General features: G+C 42.0%; 1 protein-coding gene across 2 annotated transcripts in view; it reads left to right on the top strand.

Annotated features, from left to right (window-relative positions):
• Positions 1–20,516, top strand: part of prmt3 (protein arginine methyltransferase 3) — a 61,577-nt gene extending 41,061 nt beyond the window's left edge. For both annotated transcript variants that reach the window (XM_034116968.1, XM_034116967.1), the window contains exons 13-16: positions 1,997–2,083; positions 10,357–10,407; positions 11,265–11,352; positions 20,291–20,516. In XM_034116968.1, the coding sequence (XP_033972859.1) occupies positions 1,997–2,083; positions 10,357–10,407; positions 11,265–11,352; positions 20,291–20,400 (336 nt within the window). In that variant the 3' untranslated portion in view covers positions 20,401–20,516. The remainder of the gene's footprint in view (positions 1–1,996; positions 2,084–10,356; positions 10,408–11,264; positions 11,353–20,290) is intronic.
• The last annotated feature ends 4,045 nt before the right edge of the window (positions 20,517–24,561 follow it).

Here is a 24,561-nt window from a genome sequence, read left to right as displayed (position 1 = left end):
ACCTCCAGAAGATTGAGCCTGTCCTTGAAAGTGCCCTCCAAGAAATGTCAAGCTACTACAATAACAACCACCTGAAACCCAACCCATCAAAAACCCAACTATGCAGCTTCCACCTGAGGAACCGAGACGCTAAAAAAGAACTGAGCGTCACCTGGGATGGCCACAAACTGTCCAACCATACGCATCCCATGTATCTTGGTGTTACACTGGATAGGACACTCTCCTTCAAGAAACACCTGGAGAACACCAAAGCCAAGATCAACACCCGCAACAACATTCTGCGCAAACTAGTGAACTCCAAGTGGGGCGCAGATCCACCAACAATCCGTGCAACTGCCATGGCCCTGTGTTTCTCTACAGCAGAGTATGCCTGCTCAAGCTGGAGCCGATCACGTCACACCAAACTGGTCGACACAGCCTTGAATGACACCTGCCGCATCATCACGGGATGCGTTAAGACAACACCTGTCCCGTGCCTCTATGCGCTAGCCGGCATCTCTCCCCCACACATCAGACGACTGGGTATCGCTCAAGATGAACGGAGAACACAGGAGACAGACATCAGACACCCCTTGCATGGCCACGTAGCACCCCCACGCAGGCTCCGATCCAGAGCCAGTTTTGTGCAGACAATCCTGCCCCTCCAGACAACCAAACAAGCAGCAAGGACCAACATCTGGGAAGATGAATGGCAAAGACATGACACACGAGCTCTTGAATGGCTGGACAGAGGAATCACACCAACGGAAAGCCTTGCTAGTGGCCACGACCTCGGCTGGACAACCTGGAAGTCACTTAATAGACTGCGTGTGGAACAGGGGAGGTGCAAAGCACTGATGAAAGTGTGGAACTACACCACAGAAGACACGTGCAGCTGTGGATCAGTGCAGACAATGTCCCACCTACTGGAATGTGCCGATGCCCCCCGGTGCAGTCCAGAAGACCTGGCAGAACCTACCCCATCAGCTGTGGCCTGTGCCCGATACTGGCAGAACGACATCTGAGATTGCTGCGGACTCGAAGAAGAAGAACTGCCAATGTTGCAATTGTTACTCATATAAGATGCAGCCAGTGCATTCATTTCAAATGGTGAACGGTTTCACTGGAGCTACTTGCTAGTATAAGCTTGATGCTAAACAAGCTATCTAAATACCTGGCTGAAACTACAATCTTGCCAATGTGATATTTGTCTCCTTTGGACATTATGTTCACATTTACAAAGTTAATTACTGTGCTCTTATTAATGAGAGGTTATTTTATGGAGTCTTAATGTCATATTCAGCCAGTTTAGATTTCTACTCAAGAAACCATATTTTATGAACAGATATACTCCTGACCAGTTCTCTAGTCTTGCTCTAGCCATCTGCACGTCGTTATCAGCTATGCAAACATTGTATTCACTAGTTAATCAGTCTTTAGTTGTTATACAAAAAAACTCTAAACAAAAGAATTATGAAAATATCATTATTTGGAAGAGGAAAACAAAGACTAATGGTTATTTAACTACCAAACCTACCTTTGTAAGCATCTATAAAAGTTTACAGACTGACTTCTAGGCTCAACTTTGATCGACTGAACTTAATGTAGTTTTATGTACTGAAAGTATTTAGGGCATTTTAGTGACACAATTGATGCATTTAGTACAGAACTAAACCTGTATCATGTTCTGACCATATGTGTTTCCCTGTATGACCTGTTTTAGCAATGTTATTATAACAGATGAAACCAATGGCTAGAGAAAATATGCTGTGGCAGCAGTGTAGCAACTTGAATGTAAATACCTTTATTATACCAGTGTGAATATTTTTTATCAAAAATGAATTTTACGAACAAATGTAAGAACCAGTACTGTCAGATACTCCATCCAGAACAGAGAGCTGCTAGCTAATCAGATTACTTTTGTACCAACTGCACGTTGTTATTGTGTTGCCTGTTTATATTTTGATCAGTATTTATCTTTGCATCACATGCTGTGTTTGTTTTTGACTTTCAACAGACGATTGACTGTAACAGGGTGTGTCTGTCTGAGCTGGAGTTTGCATCAGATTTCTGCTTGAAGATAACAAAGAGCACAGAGTGCACGGTAAGGAAACACATACAGACACTGCCCACTTGCACACAATGATATTGATACAATTCTAGAGTTTGTAAAGTTGTTAAAGTATGAGCTTTACCTTCAAACATGCTATTAAAATCTAATTATTTCAATAGTTTTGTCTGATAACGGCATGCAGTGCCTCTACAGTAAAAAAAACACTACCCATGTGACATTAGGGCTTAATTGTATATAGCATTTTATACTTTGAAATGTTGCTACGGTCTCTAATACAAAACATTGGAAGAACTTTTTATAAGATTTTGTCTTTATTTTTTCCTTGGCAACTTCTTTTTAAATTCAGATTTAGTCCAAACGTTAAACATTAAGGGCTACACAAGAAAAATGACCTGAAACAGAAGTTTGCACATCCACTGTGACCTCCTGTCATTTATCAGAGATGTTGTGTGAAAGGAACAAGGCAGTACGACCAGCAGAGACATCAGTCAGCTCATGTTGATGGATTATGTTTCTGTATTTAAGAGGATTTTTGTCAGTTGGATATTTAATAGAGTTTCAAATCGAATCAGAGCAGTGAGGCTAATGTGACTCTGAATTACATGTCATACAACAACATAGTGAATGTTCACAGCCTGCTCGCCCTGTCATTCTCTGAAACACACCAACACACACTCGCCTGCACGATCACAATCTCACACTGGAGCCTGAAATAGTTGCAGTGTGTTAAAAATGTGTCGGCCTGGCTTGTGGATTATTGTCCTGGTTATACAGCCACTGAACCAAAGCTGAGTTATTCTTTATGTTTCAGCCTTTTCCACTTGTACATACTTGCCTCACACTTGAACCAAATTCAACAATTTCTGAAGTCTTCAGACAAAAGGTAGCCATTACTGTATACTGTAGTTTAGCTAAGAAATAGTTTAAAAATAAAGTCCTTTTTGAACATTAAAGCATGGAAACATGTCACAGTAGAGGAACACAATACAATTAGCATAATAGGGCTTGAAAAATCTGATTAAAATGTTTTTTACACAGCCTGATAAGTCTTAGGGGAGAAACACATTTGTTTTCTTTAATTACCAAATGTGTGTTCTCAAATGAATAACTTATGTTCACAAATTAACTAACTATATCATTACATCCTTTTAACAGATGTTTAAGGGATTTCAAAGATAATTCATCCCTGTTAACCGACAACATCTCCAACTTGTTCACCAAATCAAGCCCTATTTAACCATTTGACTCACTTAAAACACAATCAGAAAATGGTGTCATCTGAACCCTGGCTGAACCTGTGAGCTGTGGTGTGTCGTGTCGGTCAGCTTGACCAACGCAGATTGCATGGCGTGTCCTCAGTGAGGGTCAGCTGCAGGCACCAAAGCATGGAGAATGGTTTATGAGTCTATTTGGTGAGGTGCTGGCAGCCCCTATAAACCGCCCCCAGCCATCCTAACCCACTTCCCCTGAACTTCTCACAGCGGCACATTTCTCTCCGTCTACAGAACAGCCTCACGACTGCAGCCTCTGCCGCTCTGCACTGTGAGAAGTGATCTGCCGGTAGAAAAGCCCGTTGTGTTGGAGCAGCTTTGTGTCGTGCTGCAGAGTTACTGCACTGTCTGGTGTATTGGTTTAATGGATAATCAATAGGTGGTTATTATCTGGCCTGTGCTCCCTGGATAAGGCCAGTGAATTTAATGGGATTTGTAAACATCCTCTCATTTTTCCTGTCTTTTCGTCTCTGTAATTGAAAACATCCAGTTTCTATATATAGGACGTAAGTACAGTCATGTTAGGGGTTCTGCAGCAAAACAGATGATGAAGACCGCATGGCACAGAGCCGTTATTTTTCAGTTTTTTATTTTTATTTTCTTAGATTTTTTAGATGCACAACCACTTTGTGCTTTCTCGCTGCAATTTCACGCTTGCAATCGCCCTCTGTTAAAAGAGCATGTAATGTATGTGTCTTGGTGTATATGATTTATCATTGGCTCGTGCTATCATACTTGTTTAATCCAGCTCTTTCTGGCTTTTACAATGCAGGTATTCTGTGTAGAAGTTATCAATTGTCCACATTTTAGATACTCGCCTGCAGTATCCAGCCTGCGTGTCTCAGGATTTACAGACGGATTATTGACCTGCAGGAGTGGGGTGATGCTACCATAAAGATACTGATCTGCAGTCAGTATTGGCTGCAGCTCCTCAGTAGTATTTAAGGTTAGGGTGTGTGAAGGGTAAACCGCTCCTGGACCAGTGCTCGAGGATGGGTGAGGGAGAGCTGCTGCGCCTCTCTTCCTGTGATGGAGCGCCTGCTTTTGTTCTCCCGCCGACAGTCCATTCATCAGCTCAGCCTGCCTAACCTTGCATTAAATGAACAGCACAACCCCTGCGTCTGCGCCGTTCACGCACAAGACAGATCCTCTCGCTCTTGCATTTTTTTTAATCCTTCTTTTTCTTGCCTCCCCTTTTTACATATCACATGTTCTGCATCGTGTATGCTGTACATCCAATCTACCTTTGCAAATCGTAAAGCTTAAAACGTCATATACTGTGCAAGTGCTGAAAGTTTTATCAAAACTTGGATCAGAAATTCTCTCAGGGCATCTATACCTTTTTTTTGTTTAAGCCCCTACAGCTCTGTGATCCATTTACCTTAACTGTAGATCAGGTAGAAAAAGAGCCTCATCCCTTCCCAGAGGCTGAAAATGATGTATGCTGATGGTGTGGCGGGAGAGAATAAGTTCCTGTCTGTAATTAATTCTGACACTGCTGTCTCACTGCTGTCTCACTGCTGCTGATGTAGCTACTGTCGAGCTACAGAGGAAAAAGTCTCTGCAATCCATCTTTCACCTGCTTTCCATCAAATTTAAATTGTGTGTGGGGGGGGTGGCCTTCTGGACTCACGGGGCAGGCACTCGTCACCTTCAAGGTTGACTTTCTGCACATTAAGAAGGGAATTGTTAATAGGGAAAAATACTCTTTAACTCTTGACAGTATAGTATTCAGATGAAGTGTATCACCTAACTGTAAACAAGAATTGTTTCAGCAGGCTATTTACTCATCTGTTGATTTATATCAACATCCGAGAATACAATTAAAGTGAACGATTTGCACATCGTCCGTTTACAGCTCTTCCATAAGCATACTGCTTGTTCACTGTTATTTGCTCAAGAATATTACATGGTGGAATTGCTCAACAGTCGTTCCGTTGTCAAGCATTGGAATTATCCAATGGTGCTAGTCTTACAGTCTTATTCCATTGTTGGTAATGTATGTGCAAAGTTTTGACAAGGAAAATAATGGATGCATTTAAAAATACCATATCTCTGGTTCTTCCACATCAACCTAGAACCTTTTTTTTAAAACTATGCATCATGAGACAACTTTTTTAGAATGCATCCCTTAAACCTGTAGTACTCTTTTATATTTTAAGGCAAGTCTTCAACATTTCTAGTGACAAACGGTAATGGTTTTTGTCTTTACCGAATCCGGGTTCATAATAGAAGTGGGCTGAGGGCTTGTGATAATATGTTGTGTTGTGTGGCACACCAGAGACACCACACCAGGGACCTTCAGGAACCTACAACCAAGATGCTAGTTGAACCCCGGAGAAAACAGCTCGAAAAAAATTCTGAATTTCTAAGATGAGAAGATTTCTTCCCATATAAACAATATTGTCAGGGTTATTAGGATCCAGCATTTATTTAGGTGGCTTAAAATACTTGTGACAAGTGCCAAGTATCCCTCACCACGTGAATGGTAAGGGATAGTTGGGATTGTAAAGAACTGCAAACATCATGGAAAGGAGCATTAGCCACCCACAACTCTCCAAATCATAACATAGACAGCTGTCATCTGGAATCCCTGTAGCTGTATAGCTATAGCTAAAGTGCATAGCTGCTGTAGGAAACTTAGCCTTTACCAATAGTGGTGATGGGTGAATACCACTATTGGAAACTTACAGACACAAATCATCTTCTTGCTTCTGATACTGTCTGTTTATCAAGCACCAATATGGCAAGTTGACCATGAGGTGGCTATAAGAATTTCTCTTCTGTTTGGTTACATTTGTTCATCAAAGGGAAGAATTTGAGATGGTTTAATAAAAATTCCAGTGTTTTAATTCCTTGGGATTACCTGAACAAAGCTCAGTGATGCAGCTTACCCCAGCCAGCTGTGTGAATCTGGCCCTACTGTAACTGTCACGGTAAACAAAATGCTGAGAGGCAACACCAATGTCCGGCTGGAGGTGTGCTGTAGCCGAGGCTGATTGGTGCTCCACCTCACCGGAGTGGCAGCAGTCGCTGGATGAGTGGGAGATAGAGGACGTTGGTGGGGGGGGGGGTTGTATTCACACCAACACGCCTGTGAGGCGGTCGTGCTTGAAGCCTCCACGCCTGGATAAACCCCATCAAAAGCGCATTAGCCCCCTCTTCTCCCGCTCCCTCCCTCCCCCTCAGCGTCCCTCCCATTACCTCCCCCCTACCCCCCTCCCTACGTCGTATAATAGTATCTGGCCGGGCCACGCAGCTCGCTGACACACAGCCGGGCGAAAGGGGAGCGATGATGAATTGCTCCCTGTTGGTGTTATCCATGATGATAATTATTAATTTCCCCCCCCGCTCTTCTCAGAGAATGGGGGCCGGAGAGCTGCAGTGTGGAGCCCCCTCAGTGGGCCGCCAGGAAGCCCACTGTCATCACTTATCACAGACAGAGCCGGGGGCCCAAGGCTAGATGCTGATGAAAATGAAAAGCTCTCATTCTGATTTGTGCTGTTTTGGTGTGTGTATGTGTCTCTGTTTTAAGTTGACCCTTTCTTCTCCTTCTAATGTCTGTCCGTCTCTTTTGCTTCTTTAACCCTCCCTTCTTCCATCATGTGCTCGGATATAGAGGCCTCAATCTGTCAAAGAGGACAGGAATTATTAGATAATAACAGGGTTGATCATTTATATAAAAACAATAAAACGTATAACAAGACTGCATTCATTTTTACTAGTGGTGTCAATCGATTACAAATGAATGATTGATCACTAGTTTAAAGCGCTAGTAAATACACGTGTGCTGTTGTAATAAAACATACACGACAAACTGGTAAGAGAAATACGTTTTTTTTATTTATACCTTGTTATAAGATGTTTTCTTAATTATTGGCATCAAGTCCTAAAATGTTCCGGCACTTAGCTAAAGCATCGACAAAGATGCCGTTATGGAAAGCCACTGCTCTGTACAATATGCGCTACACGGGGCATGTGCTTGTTTGGTAGCATTTTTGGTACCACTTTTAAACTGCAAGCACTATCTGCTCTTACAGTGGTTACCCTGTCAGCTATGTACCACTCCTGTGCAACTTCAAGAAACTGGTTATCACTTGGATTGGAAAAAACGCCTCTCCACCGTTTTTCCCTCACCTAAGGAGAACGGGTTTGTGACAAACATTTGTCATGGATTAGGTGTGCAGTTACACCGAGGCAGAGATGGTTCTTACTGATGTCCAGTGGTCTCCAGTCACCGCCAATTTCTCGGCTTTCTTTGCCATGAAATTCATTGTAAACATCCGTGCTGTAATCACGGTAGGAAGTTTGGTAATGTTATTATTTTGCGTTCATTTTTTTGAAAGGCGTTAAGGTTTCTAGATGAATCTTGACAGACCTACTTTTAAACAATACATCATATGACTGTGAAATGGGAAAGGGCTGCTTATAGTGAAAAAAGGGGAAATGAGCGCCAACCCTGCTTCTTTACGGAAATTCTCTTTTAGCTCATTGTTTTGGTAATACAGCACATTTACTGTTTTTTTTACACAGTTGCTTTTAAATCTTATCAAGCAAGGATAGCTGCAGTTGAATAACAGCTGGATTTAAAGTTGTACCGTTTTACTGCGAGCCGTAAAAGACTCCATTAAATCCCTTTAAAGGGCCCCCAAGAAATTTGACAAAAACTCTTCCCTCAGACAACTTTTAAACAAAAGCAATACAAGCCTGTGATCACCTACTGTAGGCTTTGTCCTGTTTGTATCAGCTGTGAGTCATCAAGGTCTTTTACCTCTCTGTGTGTTATGCCTGAGGAAGTGGCATACCTTTTTATTCTTTTCAATGTCATTTTAATGGAGCAGTAAGGCGCCCAACTTCTCCGCTGGCTTTGTATTTGCAAGTTTCACTCTGTGGCCTAAATGTTAATTGCCCGTCTCGCTGCTCGTGTGAAAGTTGCACAACGCAGAAGTGACAATCAATCTCGCTTACGAGGCGTTGTCATCAGCGAGGCGCGTTGAGGATGATCTCTGCCTCTCCGGCTGAGAGAGGTGAATCCGCTCTGCCTGACGAGTAATTACTGCTAATTTCCTAATTACCTCAGTACCGAGCGTCTCTGTAACGTTCATTAAAAGCCATAATTGCATTGGGTTGACATGCTCTTTTATCCACTTTGGGTTCTTTTCTGGCGGTTTAGTTGTGAGTTAGCGCGCCGCCCCCACCTGTCTCAGTCGATAAAGGTTGATTGAAGCCTCTGTGCGGGAGTGTGTTGAACATGGCTTCTGATGGCATCGTGATTATCAAGTCTGCATGTGTGTATATTTATGTGTGCTGTATGTGAATGCTTTGTGAAAATAAGCTCTTTTTGCGTGCACCTTTTTTAAAAATAGAATTTGTGAGACTTTTACAGAAGCTGTGAACAGATGGTATTGGATTTAGCTTCTCAAAGTGATACAATTCAATAGGAAACCCTGTAAAAAAGAAACCACTTCCACAGCCTTTATATTTTCTTATAGCCACCTCCCCTATCCTGGTTTCCACAATTTTTTTAACATTTCTTCACATTTTCTTGTGTTATTTCCTGTCTTTGCCTCTCCCTTTCCTCTCTTCTGTCCCTCTGCTTTGCGCTCTCCCTCTCTTGCATTGATTCGGCTCTTCTTTGTCTCGGAGAGCTGGCCTCCAAGTTGTCAGCTGCGTCAGGATTAAAAGCTATTAGTTCTGCATCATTGCCACTACAAGTGCGCTCCTGAGATTGATAGAGTGCCTCTCTTCCTCCAGTGGGGGGAGGAAAACGAGCCTGGGGGCTAGTTTTTACCTCACATATCTGACAACGGTCACCTGCAGGCACTCTGGCCCTGGACCTTCCCTCAGTTTGTTTTGGATGTGTGAATTGGTTTTCACTCAGTTGTGTTTATAGCTCTGTAAATCCACATCAGTAGACTGTATATTTTTCAATTAAGACACCATTTCCAATAAGGCAATTAGTGACATTTAAAACCCAATATGAAGGTACATAATTGTATCATTTTTGGTCACATCTAACAACAAAATAAGCTTTTTTGAGTTTCAGACTAGTTAGTTACTCCTTACTTGGTTTTCAAAACTCTTATCAACATTTAAATTGATTCTTTAATAATGGAGCATAGATATGTCAGTTCTGTAATTAGCTTTACCCTAGTAAGCATTATTCAGCTGAACACACAATCATATTCAGTTGGAACAAAACCACATTGGTATTTTGTTCCCCCTCAGTTTTCACACTGCTGCAACGCTGTCACCAAAGTTGCCACCTTTGCTAATTTCACATACCAACCTTTTTTTTTCGTCAGCAAAATTGCCTTTATGTTGTTGCCGGCTGCCTCATAATTTGTTTCTTTTGTACAATGACAAGCCTCCCAGGTGAGCAAAGTTGTTGTTGACTCAGCCTAAAGGAGAAACCACGTTGGTTTGGAGAGGAAGGAGGGTTGCAGAGTGCAGTTCTCACATGAGTCAATACCCACTGTCTCTTTAACTGGGTAGCCAATAAAGTTCTCCACACACACACACACACACACACACACACACACACACACACACACACACACACACACACACACACACACACACACACACACACACACACACACACACACACACACACACACACACACACACACACACACACACACACACACACACACACACACACACACACACACACACACACACACACACACACACACACACACACACACACACACACACACACACACAATGACATGGTGAGCATGGCAAGTGAAATGCCAACTAACCAAAATTCCTATTTGTCTTTAGGGTTGGTAAGTAGTGTAAAGATACCTGTAAATAATTGAGGGTGAATGTTATTCTCAGTTTGGTTTTACTGCCTTCTTCCTAAACACAGCAGCTCATTTAGCTTACATTGCTCATTAAAACCCTGAGAGTTGTTCTGCCTCCTGCCTCTCTCAGCTCTGCATGTCAGGGTTGCAATGTAGTCAAACAAATCCAGATGTTTATTATACTGTCACATTCTAACACGCCCCTCATATTTCATTGCAGGCAATTGTCGGCTACTTTGACATTTTCTTTGACAAAGGCTGCAGCAACAAGGTAAGCAGCATTGGCAACAGCCAAGCCATTTAACGGAAACTCAATTATGTTCACGCTTTAGCGTGTCCCTCCTCCCTGAGGCGTTCGCAGGCAATCGACGGGCGTCCTAGCCGACTGCTGATATAAGCACTTACCCAACAGAGCCGGCCAGTTGGAACAGCCGATGCCAAGCTCCGTGAGCAATACAGATATGCCTTTTGTACCTGAGACTCAAACTGCATACTATGGATCATCCAGAAAACTAAAGGGGCAACTATGTATCATGTTATTATCTGTTTGCTTTATAAATGCAGGTTAGGTTTCTTTTGCAGTGCAGGCTAGGCTATAAAGGTTTAGACACAGAAGTGTAAGAGTGGATTGACTGTAACAGACACCACAAAGTAGAAGATTGATACCAAGGACTGGTGCTGTTCCTTTTAAAGCTGAACAATACTCATTCAGGATCTCCAGTAGGTTTTCCTGTTTTTAAAAACAGGTTTATTCTTCTTCTTCCTTTCTTTATTCCTAAAAAATATCATCTTTACACAAGAACTACTTATAAATAAAATACATTTTTAAATTGTATTGCTCTCTGTAACTATTGAATATGGGCTCACAAGAAACTACATGATTCTGGATAGCATGGTTGCTTATGTGCTCAAATTAGGGCTCATTGCTATTGTTTTCTGTCGATTTTTCCAGAAACTTAACCAAATTTAATTAAAAAAGTGGTCCATTGCTAAAAATAGATTTGATGTGCTTAAGCATTTAAAAGTGGTTTAGTTTTTGCAAAATCCACAATGTGACAAAGTGCTCCTAGCTGTTACGAGCGTTATTTATGACGTCAATGCTGTTTTTTTCTCACTATGTTGCACTAGGTGATGTTCTCCACGGGTCCTCAGGCAACAAAGACACACTGGAAACAGACAATCTTCCTACTGGAGAAGCCATTCTCTGTTCAAGCAGGTCAGTAACACACAGTCCACGTCCCCTTTAGGAAACAAACCGTAGATCTTTTTCAACAGAACATTAAGATCTTTTACTTTGTCAACTCTCATGAACATATTACTTGTCCAAGAATTTGCATGTGTGGATAAGCTCCATTATGTGTTTCATTTACGTTTGCGAGGTATGGATTTACTTTCTTTCATGATTTTATTTTCCTCTCGTGGAGCTTGGTAGTGTGTCATAGCGAGCCGAGGCAGGTAATCTGTCTGTGGTGGAGATGTAGTCAGGCTGGTTGACACCCGTTATCTGTCACCCACAGAGACAGCGAGGGATCAAAACAAATCACATTCAGCCATCAGAGACAGCATGTAAAACTTCATCTGATAGTCGCTTGCAGGCCTCTGAATCATGACACGCTACAAGAGGAGCGCTTTGCAACTGACCAGTGAAATATTTATAGAATCAGCGTGTTAGAAGATTAAAAGAATATTAAACGTTTTAGCTGTGAGGCGTAGCTGTATACTGTAGATGTTCTCTGAAATAACAGGTTCAAACTCCAGCAGACATGGCTGAGCATCTTGTGTCACATTTTGCTCTTTTACTTTAGTGTGTCATCATCTGGGCATAAACCTGATTACTTCAGCACACGTGTTTTTACCATTTTCATCAAATCTGGCATTGCCAACAGGGCAGATACTACCCAAAACACTTTTAAAAAAACAAAACAATAATAACAAAACTGATTCTCACAATTGCTTGATGTTTTGGTCTTGAGGTATTTCAGTGTCTGTAAAGTATTTGACATATCTTGTTATACTGTTGCAATAGAGTGCCACAGTGACACGTCCTAAAACCCGGAAGTAAGCTGCGCATGGGTTCCTTCCACAAAAAAACAAATTCAATTTCTCCATAGGATTTTGGAAAATAGCTCGAAATAAGGTCTGTGGTTGACACACATTTAAGAGACGGATCACGTTTTGTTCAGTCGGATAATCTCCACATGTCTACCCTACTTTTATAATTTTCTAATCATAAATCTAATCGATAGATTTATGGGTTTTAGGACGCATCACTGTGGCACTCTATATGTTCAAGCTTTAACTTTGTCTGTTTAAAAAAGTTACACAGTTTGGCTTTAACGCAAAGTGAAATAAACAGTAGCAAAAACTTTGAGGCAAAATGAAATATAACTTTGGCACTTCAAGCTGGCTTTCATTTTTGAGACTTTGAGGATTTCAGGAGGTTTTCTATCCATAGTTTTTCTACTCATACTTGTAAATAAAATGGAGTACAACTGTATACATACTCGGTATTTATCCAAGGAAGTACCTTCCTGATCTCTGAGTGGTTTAGCAATTACCATTGAAACAAAACTATAAAAGATGCTTACTACTCCTACTCTGGCTCTGTGCGCGTTATCATAGTGGGAATCACAGATGTGTCTGCTGATGTGGGGATGGATGAGCCTCTGTGGGAGCTGTCCACTTGCTGACCAGATATTAGATTGAGTCTACTGTAACAAATGACCTGCGGTGTAACGGAGATGCTTGATGTCCGGCGGGCCCTTAGCCACGCTCAGCCGGGGCGATAAGAACATCAAAACCTCTGACGCTGCTCGAACGCTATCGCAGGATTCACGCTCCGCTGGCTCAGATAAACACAGCTGACTCTGAGAGCTGAGCACGACAGTATGCTAACACAGTACGGACGCGGGAAGCTGCAGGGCGAAACGGAGACAGATTTATTTTTATTATCTGGTGCAGAATGTCAGGCTCTGTTCCGTCTTTCAATTGTGCAGAGCAGAGAAACATCATGAATGCAGATGCATCCGTACAGGGCTCGAGAAAGTTCTGAATGGTGGCTTGATGAACATGATGTCAATTATATCATACATATGGCATTTACAGTTACTTTTCAAAGAAGTGGGACACCTATGGGTGATTCTTGACCAATGTTTTAGGATCATCACCTTGTGAAGGATCAATGCCTTACTAAGAGACTTGGTGTTTTGTTTTCCTTTGATTTTTCACAAATATGTATACACATCACAGAAGTTACAACATGAATAACTTTTCCCTCCCATTTCTTATGCCACAATAGGATAGCAACAACAAGTAGTCAAGATAGTCAGTTTAGCTTTGATTGCTATGCTAACATCACCCATTTTATACCAGAGAAACTTTCATAACAGCGTTGTGATGCCAAACAGCGTCAATTCAGACTGAAACACATTCACTTAAGGGGAACTGGGGATATGTATCAGCTGCTTGTGTGACAGTCGGACAGTGAATACTTTACAGCGGCCGCTGCCGTGTGACTTAACGGGAGAATAAACTCCCGTGGAGGAGCAGCCAGCACTGCAGTAGTCGGTAAATGCCGCTGAAACACATTAATAAACAATGAACCACGGCACTCTGGAGAAAAGTATAAGGTTGGAGAAGTCGTTATTTAAAGGGGACCTATCATGCAGATTTGAACCCTTCTATGACGTCACAGAAGTGGCGCTACGGCTATTGGGCCAACTCTCCACCTATCAGGGGAATGTGGGGTTGGGCCACGGCCGGCCATTGCCGCTCGAAAGCGCTGGAGACGCTGTAGTACATATGCCAGGCCTGTAAGTGGCGCTGTAGTCTGCCACAAAAGCAGCGAAGAAGACTTCCCGCCCATAGTTACCATGGTTACCCTTCTGTTTAGTCTCCGCTGTGGCTTTTTTTCTCCCTCCCCGAGGCAAGCGTTTGCTCCCGCTGCTTTAATTCAATGCAATCCCTCCCCGTCGAGGCAAGCACTGTAATTCTCTCCGGTTAGTCCACCAGCAGATGACAAACACCCACCTCTCCGCCTCTTCCAAGGAACGAGGGGACCGTGCGGCAGAGTTTCAGTTTTTTCGCCGGTCAAGATGTCCGTTAAAGTTTAAATCTTCCGGACAAAATTAGAAAAGTGCCGGTCAAAGGTCTTCTTTGTTATTTATTGAGCTTTAAAACAAATGAATAACGACTCTATATAATAAAACACGGAGGACGGAGATCTCTTTTTCTCCCCCTCTTCTGACAGCCCAGCAGCTGATCAGAGCACGGCTCACCTCTCCTGCAGGGGGGCGTGGTCAGCAGAATCAGACCCGTAGACAGCAAACAGCACATAGAGCGAAATGAGGCATGGCTAAAATGCATGATCTGTTTGGTATTTTGAAAACAGAAACGTATAAATATACCTTATATAGGTATGGCCCTACAATATATCATTTAAATATAGCATGATAGGTCCACTTTAATTTAATCTGGCTTCGTATGATTAAAAGCAACACGATCATCGACCCGACGCAGTCCCCATTGTTGTTGTAGTGAGCGCCGTTGGGGAGAAAATCAGCGACGTAAACGGTGACGTCATGAGGCAGCAGCGGCAGCACCAGGGTGGGTCTTACACGTCATGCATAACTTCACCTCTTGGCGTGTTTGTGTTGCTGCAAAAATATTTGCATGCATTTGGCGGATATTGCAGTGGGGTTAATTTTCCAACTATTTGAAGGGGGTATAGGTGTCTGCGCTGACCATACCTTGCTTGTTAGCTCATTCACTTGAAATCACAGTTATCGTTTATTTCGGACGAACCATGCAAACAAAGCTAGCCATGTAGCACTACCGAACACATTAATGCTCGAAAGAAGGTGAACACTTTTCATTTGGGCATTAGTGCCACTTAGCCAAAATGTCAATGGTTCAAATCCACCAGCTGGCAGTTTTTTTCTCCTTGTCTGTATAGCCTTCCTACAGTTGATACACCGTTAGAAGTATATCAAATGCATTTTTACAAAATTGTTAATGTAAGACACACAAGATGAAAAAAACATGTTCCTAACACAAACCACTTTCAGCAGAGCGTTTGGGCTCTTGGAGTTACCTGAAGGCATTCTGACACATGTAAACACACACATGTTCACAGTCTGAGCTCAGAACCAGCCAGTTCCTATCCATAGCTGAGTCTAGCCAAGTTTAAGGAGGAAAATGTTAAAGAAAGTACAAAATGAATGTGGAAGTGTGTGAGTGAGGGAGTGAGCGGCAGGTTATTGATGTCCTCGATCCACAACGGCACCCTGACGGTCCACAGCCTCCTCCAGGGGCCGTAAACCAGAAATTGAGTTTTTAACAGCATTTACTGGCTGCCTGCTATGCCCCTATGGAGTACTTTACAACACACACGCGCTGCTCATTAACACGCTGAAATTCACAAGAGTACTTGCATAGTTCTATACTTAACTCCCTCTGGCTGTAAGAGGAAACTTCCTAAAGTCACCTTGAAGATGATAAAACTTTCTTACACACACACAGACACTCACACACACACTGGCCTCTCCTCTTTGGTGTTGACTGAGAAGCATCTTCAGCTCTGAACGGCTGTATCGAGGGGCAGGGCAAAAACATCCAGTGGTTTGTTCTAATACCGACTCTGTCTGTGGTGATTTATCATAGCGGAGAACGAATCCTATTTGATGTGTTTGTACGAGTGCAGCAGTAATTAACTCCGAGGCTGCTCTTCTGTGGGAGGTGCCGGCAGAAGAGAGAAGCCACGCAGCAGGCTGGAACAAAACATCCCTGCAAATTCTCCCGGCTGGCAGCGTAATAAATTAAACAGCGAATCATTTGTCATGCTCTGCTGTGTTTGTGTAGCTCCAGTATTGAAGAGGAGGGTCCTTTTATTCACAGCATTACCTTACTTAATGTAACCAGAGAAAAGGAGGTCACATTTTTTTTTCCTCCTGCAAGACAGTCCCATGATCCTCGAGGTGAGGCCGTGGCCTGGTTACCTGCGCCATGGGCGTTTGTTCTTGTCAGGACTTCCATTGGACAGTCAGATGGTTTTTGTTCCCTCCCACTTTCATGAGTCACCTCCCCTGTCCCGAGTGGGGCTGTAGCTCATCCAAATCTCCATTCCCCCCCGCCCTCACCTGTCCAGGCTCAACTCTCTCGCCCTGGCCCCTTGTTTGAACTCCGAAGGTCCTTGAGCTTTCCAACAGCAGGGGCCGAGCCAACCTTCAGCTTCTTCAGGCCTGTAATTCAACATACTGGTTTTCTGTCTACACACTGGTGCATGGGATTAACCCCCCATCAGCTTGGCTTCTTAGCTCTTCACTGAAGAGTAAGGCCTGAGAAGTAACAACAGATGAAATGAAGGTAGACTGCAGCAAGAGGGAGGAAATCAAACAGATGTGTCTGAAATGTGACCGTGAGCATCAGTGCCGTTTCAGAGAGGGGCTGAAGAGGAAGTGGGTGCATTCTATGCTTGAATTATTCCTCTAACAGATAGGAATCCTAAGAGCATTGTAGATAAACGTTTTTTCTTTTTCATTTTGTTTTTCATGTATACATTTTTTTCTTACGCTTTTGTGAACATTTGAATCATTTGTGGAATGCAACATAAAGCTAATGTAGCTCTCAGTCCTTCCCTCCTATTGATAGAGAGGGACAGTGAGCAATACCGATACTAAATACGCCTAACATAAAATCATTGGAATTTCCTGTTTAATTGGACATATTGTTAAGATACAACTCAGATTTAACCAATCTGCTCTGTTGAAGAACATCATGGTGTTTTTTTGTAAAAAAGCTGAGCCTCAGTACTGTAGTACTTCAGCACAGTCACCTCCAGCCCCCACTGCAGGAGCTACACATATACTGTAGGAGTGTGACTGGTTAAATGTAAATGGCAACAGTTTAAATGATTCAGTAATGCGAGTCTTGTATTTCCAGTGTAATTTCATGGAGGAAGGCTGGGTTTGGCTGTTTCTGTGGGCCCGGTTGTGCTTAATGACACTGGCATGTTGATGTACGACATCGCGGTGAAAGGCCGCCTCCATTCCCCGACTCATTTCCACACATGGTTAACTTTTTCTCCCAGCATCTGAGCGGCCAGTTTACTGAAGCCTCTTCCAGGGGGAGTTGGGTCTGACTGATTACAGCAGAGCTGCTGAAGTCGAACCGCGGCAGACATTCGGTTTATATGTTTCAGTACTTTAATGTGAGGGGTTAGTTGGACATTTTTCTGCAGTTATTTTGATGGCAAACGTTCTTGGTCCCACACCTTTTTCTTTCCAAAAAGTTCACCAAATGTCAAACAATTATTCCTTTGACCTTAAACAGCTTTTCGCCAACTTGAGTTTGGACTGCAGCCATCAGTGACTCCCATGAGCATCGGGCTCTGTTGTGTTGCTATAGCTAGGGTAAATTGAGGCTAGTTTTTTATATTCCTATCAAATGAAATAAATCCAAATGAGTTTGAATATATGTATTTTTGTGTACATCCTTAACATTAGCCTATGAACAGAGATCAGCAGTGTTTAGCAAAACAGAAAACACAAACCAGGCATCTGTGTGAACGTTTCCGTTTGCAACCCATCGGCTATTGGTCCAACAACAAATTAGCCTCTGGGATCGGGCTAGCCATTTTTACATGGGAGAACAAAGTTAGAGTTCAGAGAAAATAATTAGGCCTGCAAGTAGCCAGGCTTCACTTAGTTAAGAGTTTATTTGTATCTTATAAATAATCGAAAGTCATCAGATGATAGCCAATGGGTGTACCCGCAAACATAGACTGCTCAAACTTTTGATAACTAAATCATGTCCCCCTGCCTACAGGTTCTGTATTCAAATGCACATAATTGTTCATTGAAATTATAGTTTGGTTTGTATCGTGTCAATGATTGACCATGGACGCCATACAAGTTGGTGATGGAGTGGAAGATAGGCCCCATCTACATTCGTGTTACAGACTACATCTGTACCAGTCTTGCAACATTTAAAACTGTTGTGTACAGTAACAAGCTGAGTCACTCAAGAAAGCCAGATATTTAAATGTTTGGGCCTTTAACTTTCATTTGCTAATTATTTCTGTCATCCGGTCATGTTAAAACACAGCTGTCTCTTTCTTCTTCTGAACTTGAAAAAGTCATTCAAGCAGTGCCTCAATCTATTACCTAAAATGCTTTCCGGCCAACCTCAATCTCTTTCCTGAATTACTACGTTATACCCCGGCAAGGCTCCTAACTTACACAAGGGGTGATGTCCCAGCATTGTCTTTATGCAATATGGTTATTCAAATACATTGTGATATGTTTCTAATTACCCTGAAGGCATGCTGTGCCTTTTTTGACAACTAGAGAACTTTGAGGAGGTCCCTCTCAACAGCTCCATGGCAAATACTTTACCCAAGTCTTGATTCTGCCATTGTTTAGTTTCTTGTTACTTTGTAATGCTGTACAACGACAGTATTTTTAAATGTACAGTTTTTACTTTGAACAGGAGATTTTATCTCTAGTTTTGACTAAAGCACTCACAGTGTACAGGCGGTGTCAATCTGCCATTTTTCTGCAATGGACCTACAGACCCAGAGAGCGGCGCCAACAGCAAAGACTCTGTGACAGCGGTGTTGGCATGGTAACGAGTGAGATGTGACAGCAGTGATGGCGAACGCTTCAACGGAGAAAGTGCCACAGTCAGCATTTTTCTCTCCTCGTCCTCTTTTAACCTCCAGCTATGAAGAGTGTGTAGCATGGAGAGGAGGGTGGGGGTGAGAGGATGCTTGTTTGCCGTGTGGGTAAACATTCATTTACCTCCAGCAGTCAAACGTGAAGTTAATCAGAGTGATTATGCGTCATAATCATCAGCCTCCTCTTCCGGCCTCTCGATCGCTCGTGCGTCGTACTGTAAATGCACTTCTTCCTCGCTGCCATCTGGAGTTTTCAGCACGTCCACATACACCCTCACACGATCTTGCTTATTAACATACATTTAACCATATTGCCTTTACACACATCATCATTTCTGTAAGCACCAGTGTGTGTCTTTGCCCGTACTGCAGAGTCCTGAGCTCAGCAGCACTGTACTGCTGCAGGGCGTCAGGAAAATGTATTTTTATGAGCATTTATTCATTTCTCTTTTATTATGAACCCACTGATTGATTTTTTCTGCCATTTGATGTTTTTTAAAAGTCTACTATATAAAGGCGTAGATGTTCTAGTTGATATATACTGAGAATGCTAATCAGAATTTTTTTTTATGATTAAGGATTTTAATTATTTGATTTGTCTTGACGTCAACAACAACTCTTATTCTCAGCCATTTGTTCTCAAACATGTTGGTGAAAAAAGAAAGAAGCAAACAGGAATAACTTAACATACATGCGGTCCCAGAACAAAAGCAACTGTTTTCCAAGTGGAGAAAATAAAACACACATCGTTATTTAATTATTTGTTAGAATCATCAATGAGCCACACTGTTCCCGCGCACGGGTTGTACTTGGTTCTATTTCAGTAAAGGTTGCTAAAAACCTAATACCCAGCAATTTGAAGACTTAAACGTACCATTTACAAAAAAAAAACGTAATATTTGTGACGTAATCATTTCGGTAGGAATCAACATGCTTAGGGCCATTATTTATACAGACATCCAGAAGAAGGTGTTTGTATATTTTAGTGTTCTTCCCTGTGAACCATGTGGAGTATATACAATCAGTATATGGAAATGGCAACAGCTACAGTGTCTATATATGGTCCAAGTACAGTATCTTTTTGTTCCTACTGTCAATTTAAATGAATGTGTCTTCTGCTATTGGGCTTCCCCCCCATTATTATAAATGCCACCTGATTGGAAGACATTTCAAAATCAACTTTGAGGTCAAAACCAACTCTTCCCTCTGTCTTACAGTCAACTTCAATCTTATTTGCCACCAAGTGTCCTGAGAAACTTCAAAGCGTGAAACTCAAATCAAAGTCCTGCTTTTTTTTCATATTTTAGATTTGCACACAGGAGGGATGGCCGACTGTGTCCCAGATCTTTCCAACTTAACCCTTCAACAGCGGCCTTCTGCGACTCACACTTAAAGGAGGAGGGACACTCCAGTGAAGGTTTTTTCTGTATCCAATTTGAACGAACTACACTGATTAGTATTTATCTCTTCTTTTTTTCAGGAGAGGAACTCCAGGGAAAGATCACTGTGCGTAAAAACAAGAAGGACCCGCGCTCGCTGTTCGTAACATTTGACCTCCGAGACAGGAAGCTGATTTATAGCCTGCAATAATGTCAGCTATCGCATGATACAACATACAGTAAATATAACCCACATTTGTAACTGAACATTCATGTATTCAGAATTGATCTTGTGTCTTGTAATTAAAAAAAACATGACATTCGAGATTCCTTGTGAGTTTGTTATTTGACTCATTGGTACATCATTTAAGGAAGGTTTTGAAATTGTTAAATGTAATCATTGTTTTAAGTGGCATTAACTCAATTTAAATGTGATGCACCTTGAAATGCAGTCATATACACACTGTTGAAACAACCATCACCTAATGTCCAAAAATGCTCAACTTTTAAATTTGGCCCAGTTTTAAACTTAAACGTCTTGTGACTTGAAAATAACCAAATCCACACAGACTTAACGGTTGAAATGACTCTTATTGTGCACCTATACACTCCTGTCTCATCAAAATGTCTAACTAAAGGAAAAGCATCGAGACGAACTGTCCGCCAGCTCTTCGTCAAGACATTTTGTCCTTTTGCCAAGTATTTCTCCTAATTTCCCTCCACATTCTCCTCCTTATTGTCCTACTTTGAGCTGCATGATATCTCACCGGAGGCATCATCCATCTTCCGTGAGTTTACTGGGACAATGCAAAATGAATTTCAGCTTTAAAAAGGCTGACTGAAGCCTCTTTACATACTTCATTGAGCAAGCTCTGCTTACAATTAAATATGTGTTCCTTTTCTTCTTTGCCTGAGATGATCAATCCTGGACTATTGGATAGTGTAGTGGTCTGTGAGGAGGAGGAGGAAGAAGAGGAAGAGGAAGAGGAAGAGGGACAGACTGCGGCTGGCTGCCTGCTGACAGTCATCTCTTGAGATGTATGTTCACTGCTTCTGTGTCCTCTGCCATTATTTGAATACAGTCTGGTCTGCACACTGACATGAAATGGAGCATACAGGCTATTCTTTGGATGAAAAAAGTAGAGGCTGTAACTGTTGAATATGTGGTTCTTGAAGAAATACAATTATAATCAGCTGTCTTTTTAGCATGCAGATGTTCTTAATCACCTTATAGTCAGCTATTAATTACCTTAGACATGGTGGAATTACTACTTTAAAATGTTGTCTGTTAATGTCTAGTGTACTATCAAATGTTGCCTCACAGCTTTTTAATAAGGAAGATTCATATTTGTTATCATATAAAAAGTAAAAATATGTGCATTATTTAGTTTAACTTTGGTTAAAGTTATTAAAAACCGACTCAGAAACGTTGTTTTTACACAATCAACATGTATTTAGAGTATTACTAATAGTGGCCGACTATAATTGAAATTGCCCTACTACCTTGAATGAGACTGTCACAAAAAAACCGAGTCTGTTTAAAAAAAAAAGCAGCTGCATGAACAAATCAGACCGCGTGTATAACTGTCATTATTAGTACAATTACAGCACGGTTTTTCTAACGCTGTTACGGAAATTCCCTAACACAAATGCAGGTCCAAGACTGATGATGATGATGATGATGATGATGGGTGCCACGGGCCCCTGGGTGACCTCCTCCTCTGAATCACTGCTTCCCAGGCGATTTAGATGGATGCGACTTCTTATCAGTCAGGCGACAGTGGGAGGGATCAATTAATTACACGAGCTCATTTAATTAACGAGCACGAGGAGACACCGAGAAACCCCTCGCGTGGAGGTTAGTTCAGCTCCTCGATCAGCACTTGGTCTCTTCACAAATAAACTATTGAAAAAAGGTTTGTGAGAAAAACAAGACGAACGTATTTTAGGGACTCCTCACGTTAGACAAGGAAACGTATTTGAGATATACGTGCTCTTTGTTCTGCTGATGTGTACAAAGCATCCCAAGTTCTGTCAGTTATTTGAAATCCACAAGGGAATCAAATGTAGAGTAGGCCTATAGCCGTGTGTGTATGTGGTGTGTGTGTGCAGTAGTCCGTGTACAGCGGACTCTGGAAGACGAGCAGAAATCAATTACAATTATTCTGTGTTGACAATGTAATTAAAGTGAAGGCGGCGGCCAACACACCGCTGCAGCTCTTATCTGGGCCGGCCGGAGATTTACAAGGGAGGCAGCGCCGCGTGCACAGTGAGCGAACGGCCGGAGTGTCCCTGTGTAACCGCAGTAATCACAGCCGGGACACTGCCTCCAACCTGCTCAGGTGTCGTGAAAAAAAAGGTTAAAAACACTCAGCAGATTCGCTTCTTTATTTTAATGAGATATTTTTCTAAGTTTTTATCTAACAGTGTATCAACAGGCCTTTGGGGTTCAGTTGAAACTATTTGATTACATGATAGCATTGTTCTTTAATGTTAAGCATTATCCAGCCTTATCTTGGTAAAAGTTGCATAATTATTCAAACTAATTCATTAAGAAAAAGAAAAATAGGATAATGGCTAGATATTAATTGTTGGGTTTTTATCATTATTATTTTTATTTTTATTACATGTTATGCCTATCCCATTTTTCGCCTGGGCATATCGCTTGTAAAATCAGCTAACTAAACATCGTGGTTGCTAAGCAACTACCTAGTTTTTTTCGTTAACACGTTTATAATTGGACTGCCAATCACAGGGCCGGAGATATTTCTGCTTTATTCAGCACAAATAATTTGTTGCAATAAAGTGTCATATTTAAACACGAAACAAGTTTCCCTCCCTTGTGTTGGCTCTGTGTGTTTTTTTAATTTATTATTTTGTTTTGCAAGGAGGCCTGAACTGTTTATAATGAACACTTATACAACTTTTCCTTAATTGATGATACAAACGAGTACGTTTGTGCCTTTTTTTTGTTGAAAGGCCTATACATTCCCACACACAGGACTTGCATACACATTGGGCGTTTAAAGGCAGGCTTGGAGGATGGTATGCGCAATGCAGCGTTTTAGAATCTCCATGGCACTTTTTTTCCTCTGCTGTCACTGCTTACAGTCCAAGCTCTATGGTTGGCTCTGGTTCCTCCTGACACACGTGATTTAAGAAAAAAAGAGGCCTCCTTCTTGCGTAAGACTTTAACAAATGAGTAGCTTTATAAAGACCTCGCCCACTTTTTTTTTTAACTTGATCAATGCTGCTATTGCTGACGCACGAAGGAACGTATAGAACCTCGAGTGCGTAAAACCTGCCAAGTGGAAAAACTATTTATAGTTCAGACCATTTATAGCCCATAGTGTTAGACCGTGTATGTTAATGCATGTCTATGTATGATAATATGTGTACGAATACCATCCTCGTCTATCTAACTGTCCAACTATTATAAACCTCTACAACTAATGCCCCCATTTATTACATTGTGTAGCTTCTGCATTGTCGGGCCTAAATGTTTATGGCGGGATATAACAACGTTTTTCTATAAAATCAAGAATCTTGTGCACTGCAAATGGTCCTTTCAGTAGCCTAGTGGCTATACTGTAATGGTAACTGTACCAGAGAATCAAGACTCAGCACAGTATTATTTAGACACGTGCTCTCTGCTGCATTAGATCCTCTCCAATAAAATCCTAAACCTGGAAATCTTTATCCCAAACGAGTGTGTGTGCTCGCGTGGGATGCGTCCCTGTGTGTGTGTAACACATCCCCAGAGACAAGTGTATTAATCAGCTTTGGAAAGAGTCCGTCCAGCGCTCACGTATGCCGTGCCCGTGCGTAACAAGAACGCACACAATTCACGCACGCACTCACGCGCCCCTCGTCGTATTGGCTCCTTTAAAAATCCGAATCAAGGCCAATGATTTATCAAACTCCTATTATCAAGAAAATGTCACGCGAAGGGCACCTTGCTCTGCACTGACGCAAACTCCACTCTTTCCCACGGAGCTATAGAAGAGCTTTTGCACTCGCTGCTTTGCGCGGGTACAGGCAGTCCGCTTCCAGTCCTCTGTTACAGCTGACCTCAGCCTGCCAGCAGACACCCAAATATGGTAAGTGTTCGAAAACACTTTTTTGACTTTTATCTGCTGTTTTATCTGTTTAATGAACTTGTTCTGGGATTTGTTCATGTTAATTGACACTTTTTCAATGCAGTTTGGCACGTTGCTGTTCCGACGCTCTCCATGGTGCTGATTTTCAGCTGCGGCTCCACATTTAAAAACTTTTTTCTCTCTTTCTGTCACTACTATTCCGTTTTTTCTAACTTGTAGAGGCCCATTGTGTGGCTTTTTTAAAGTTCTGACACGAGAAAACTGTGTATGTT

Source organism: Trematomus bernacchii, unplaced genomic scaffold (genome assembly GCF_902827165.1).
Source record: "Trematomus bernacchii unplaced genomic scaffold, fTreBer1.1, whole genome shotgun sequence".
NCBI lineage: Eukaryota > Metazoa > Chordata > Actinopteri > Perciformes > Nototheniidae > Trematomus > Trematomus bernacchii.
This window is presented reverse-complemented; position numbering and strand designations above follow the sequence as displayed.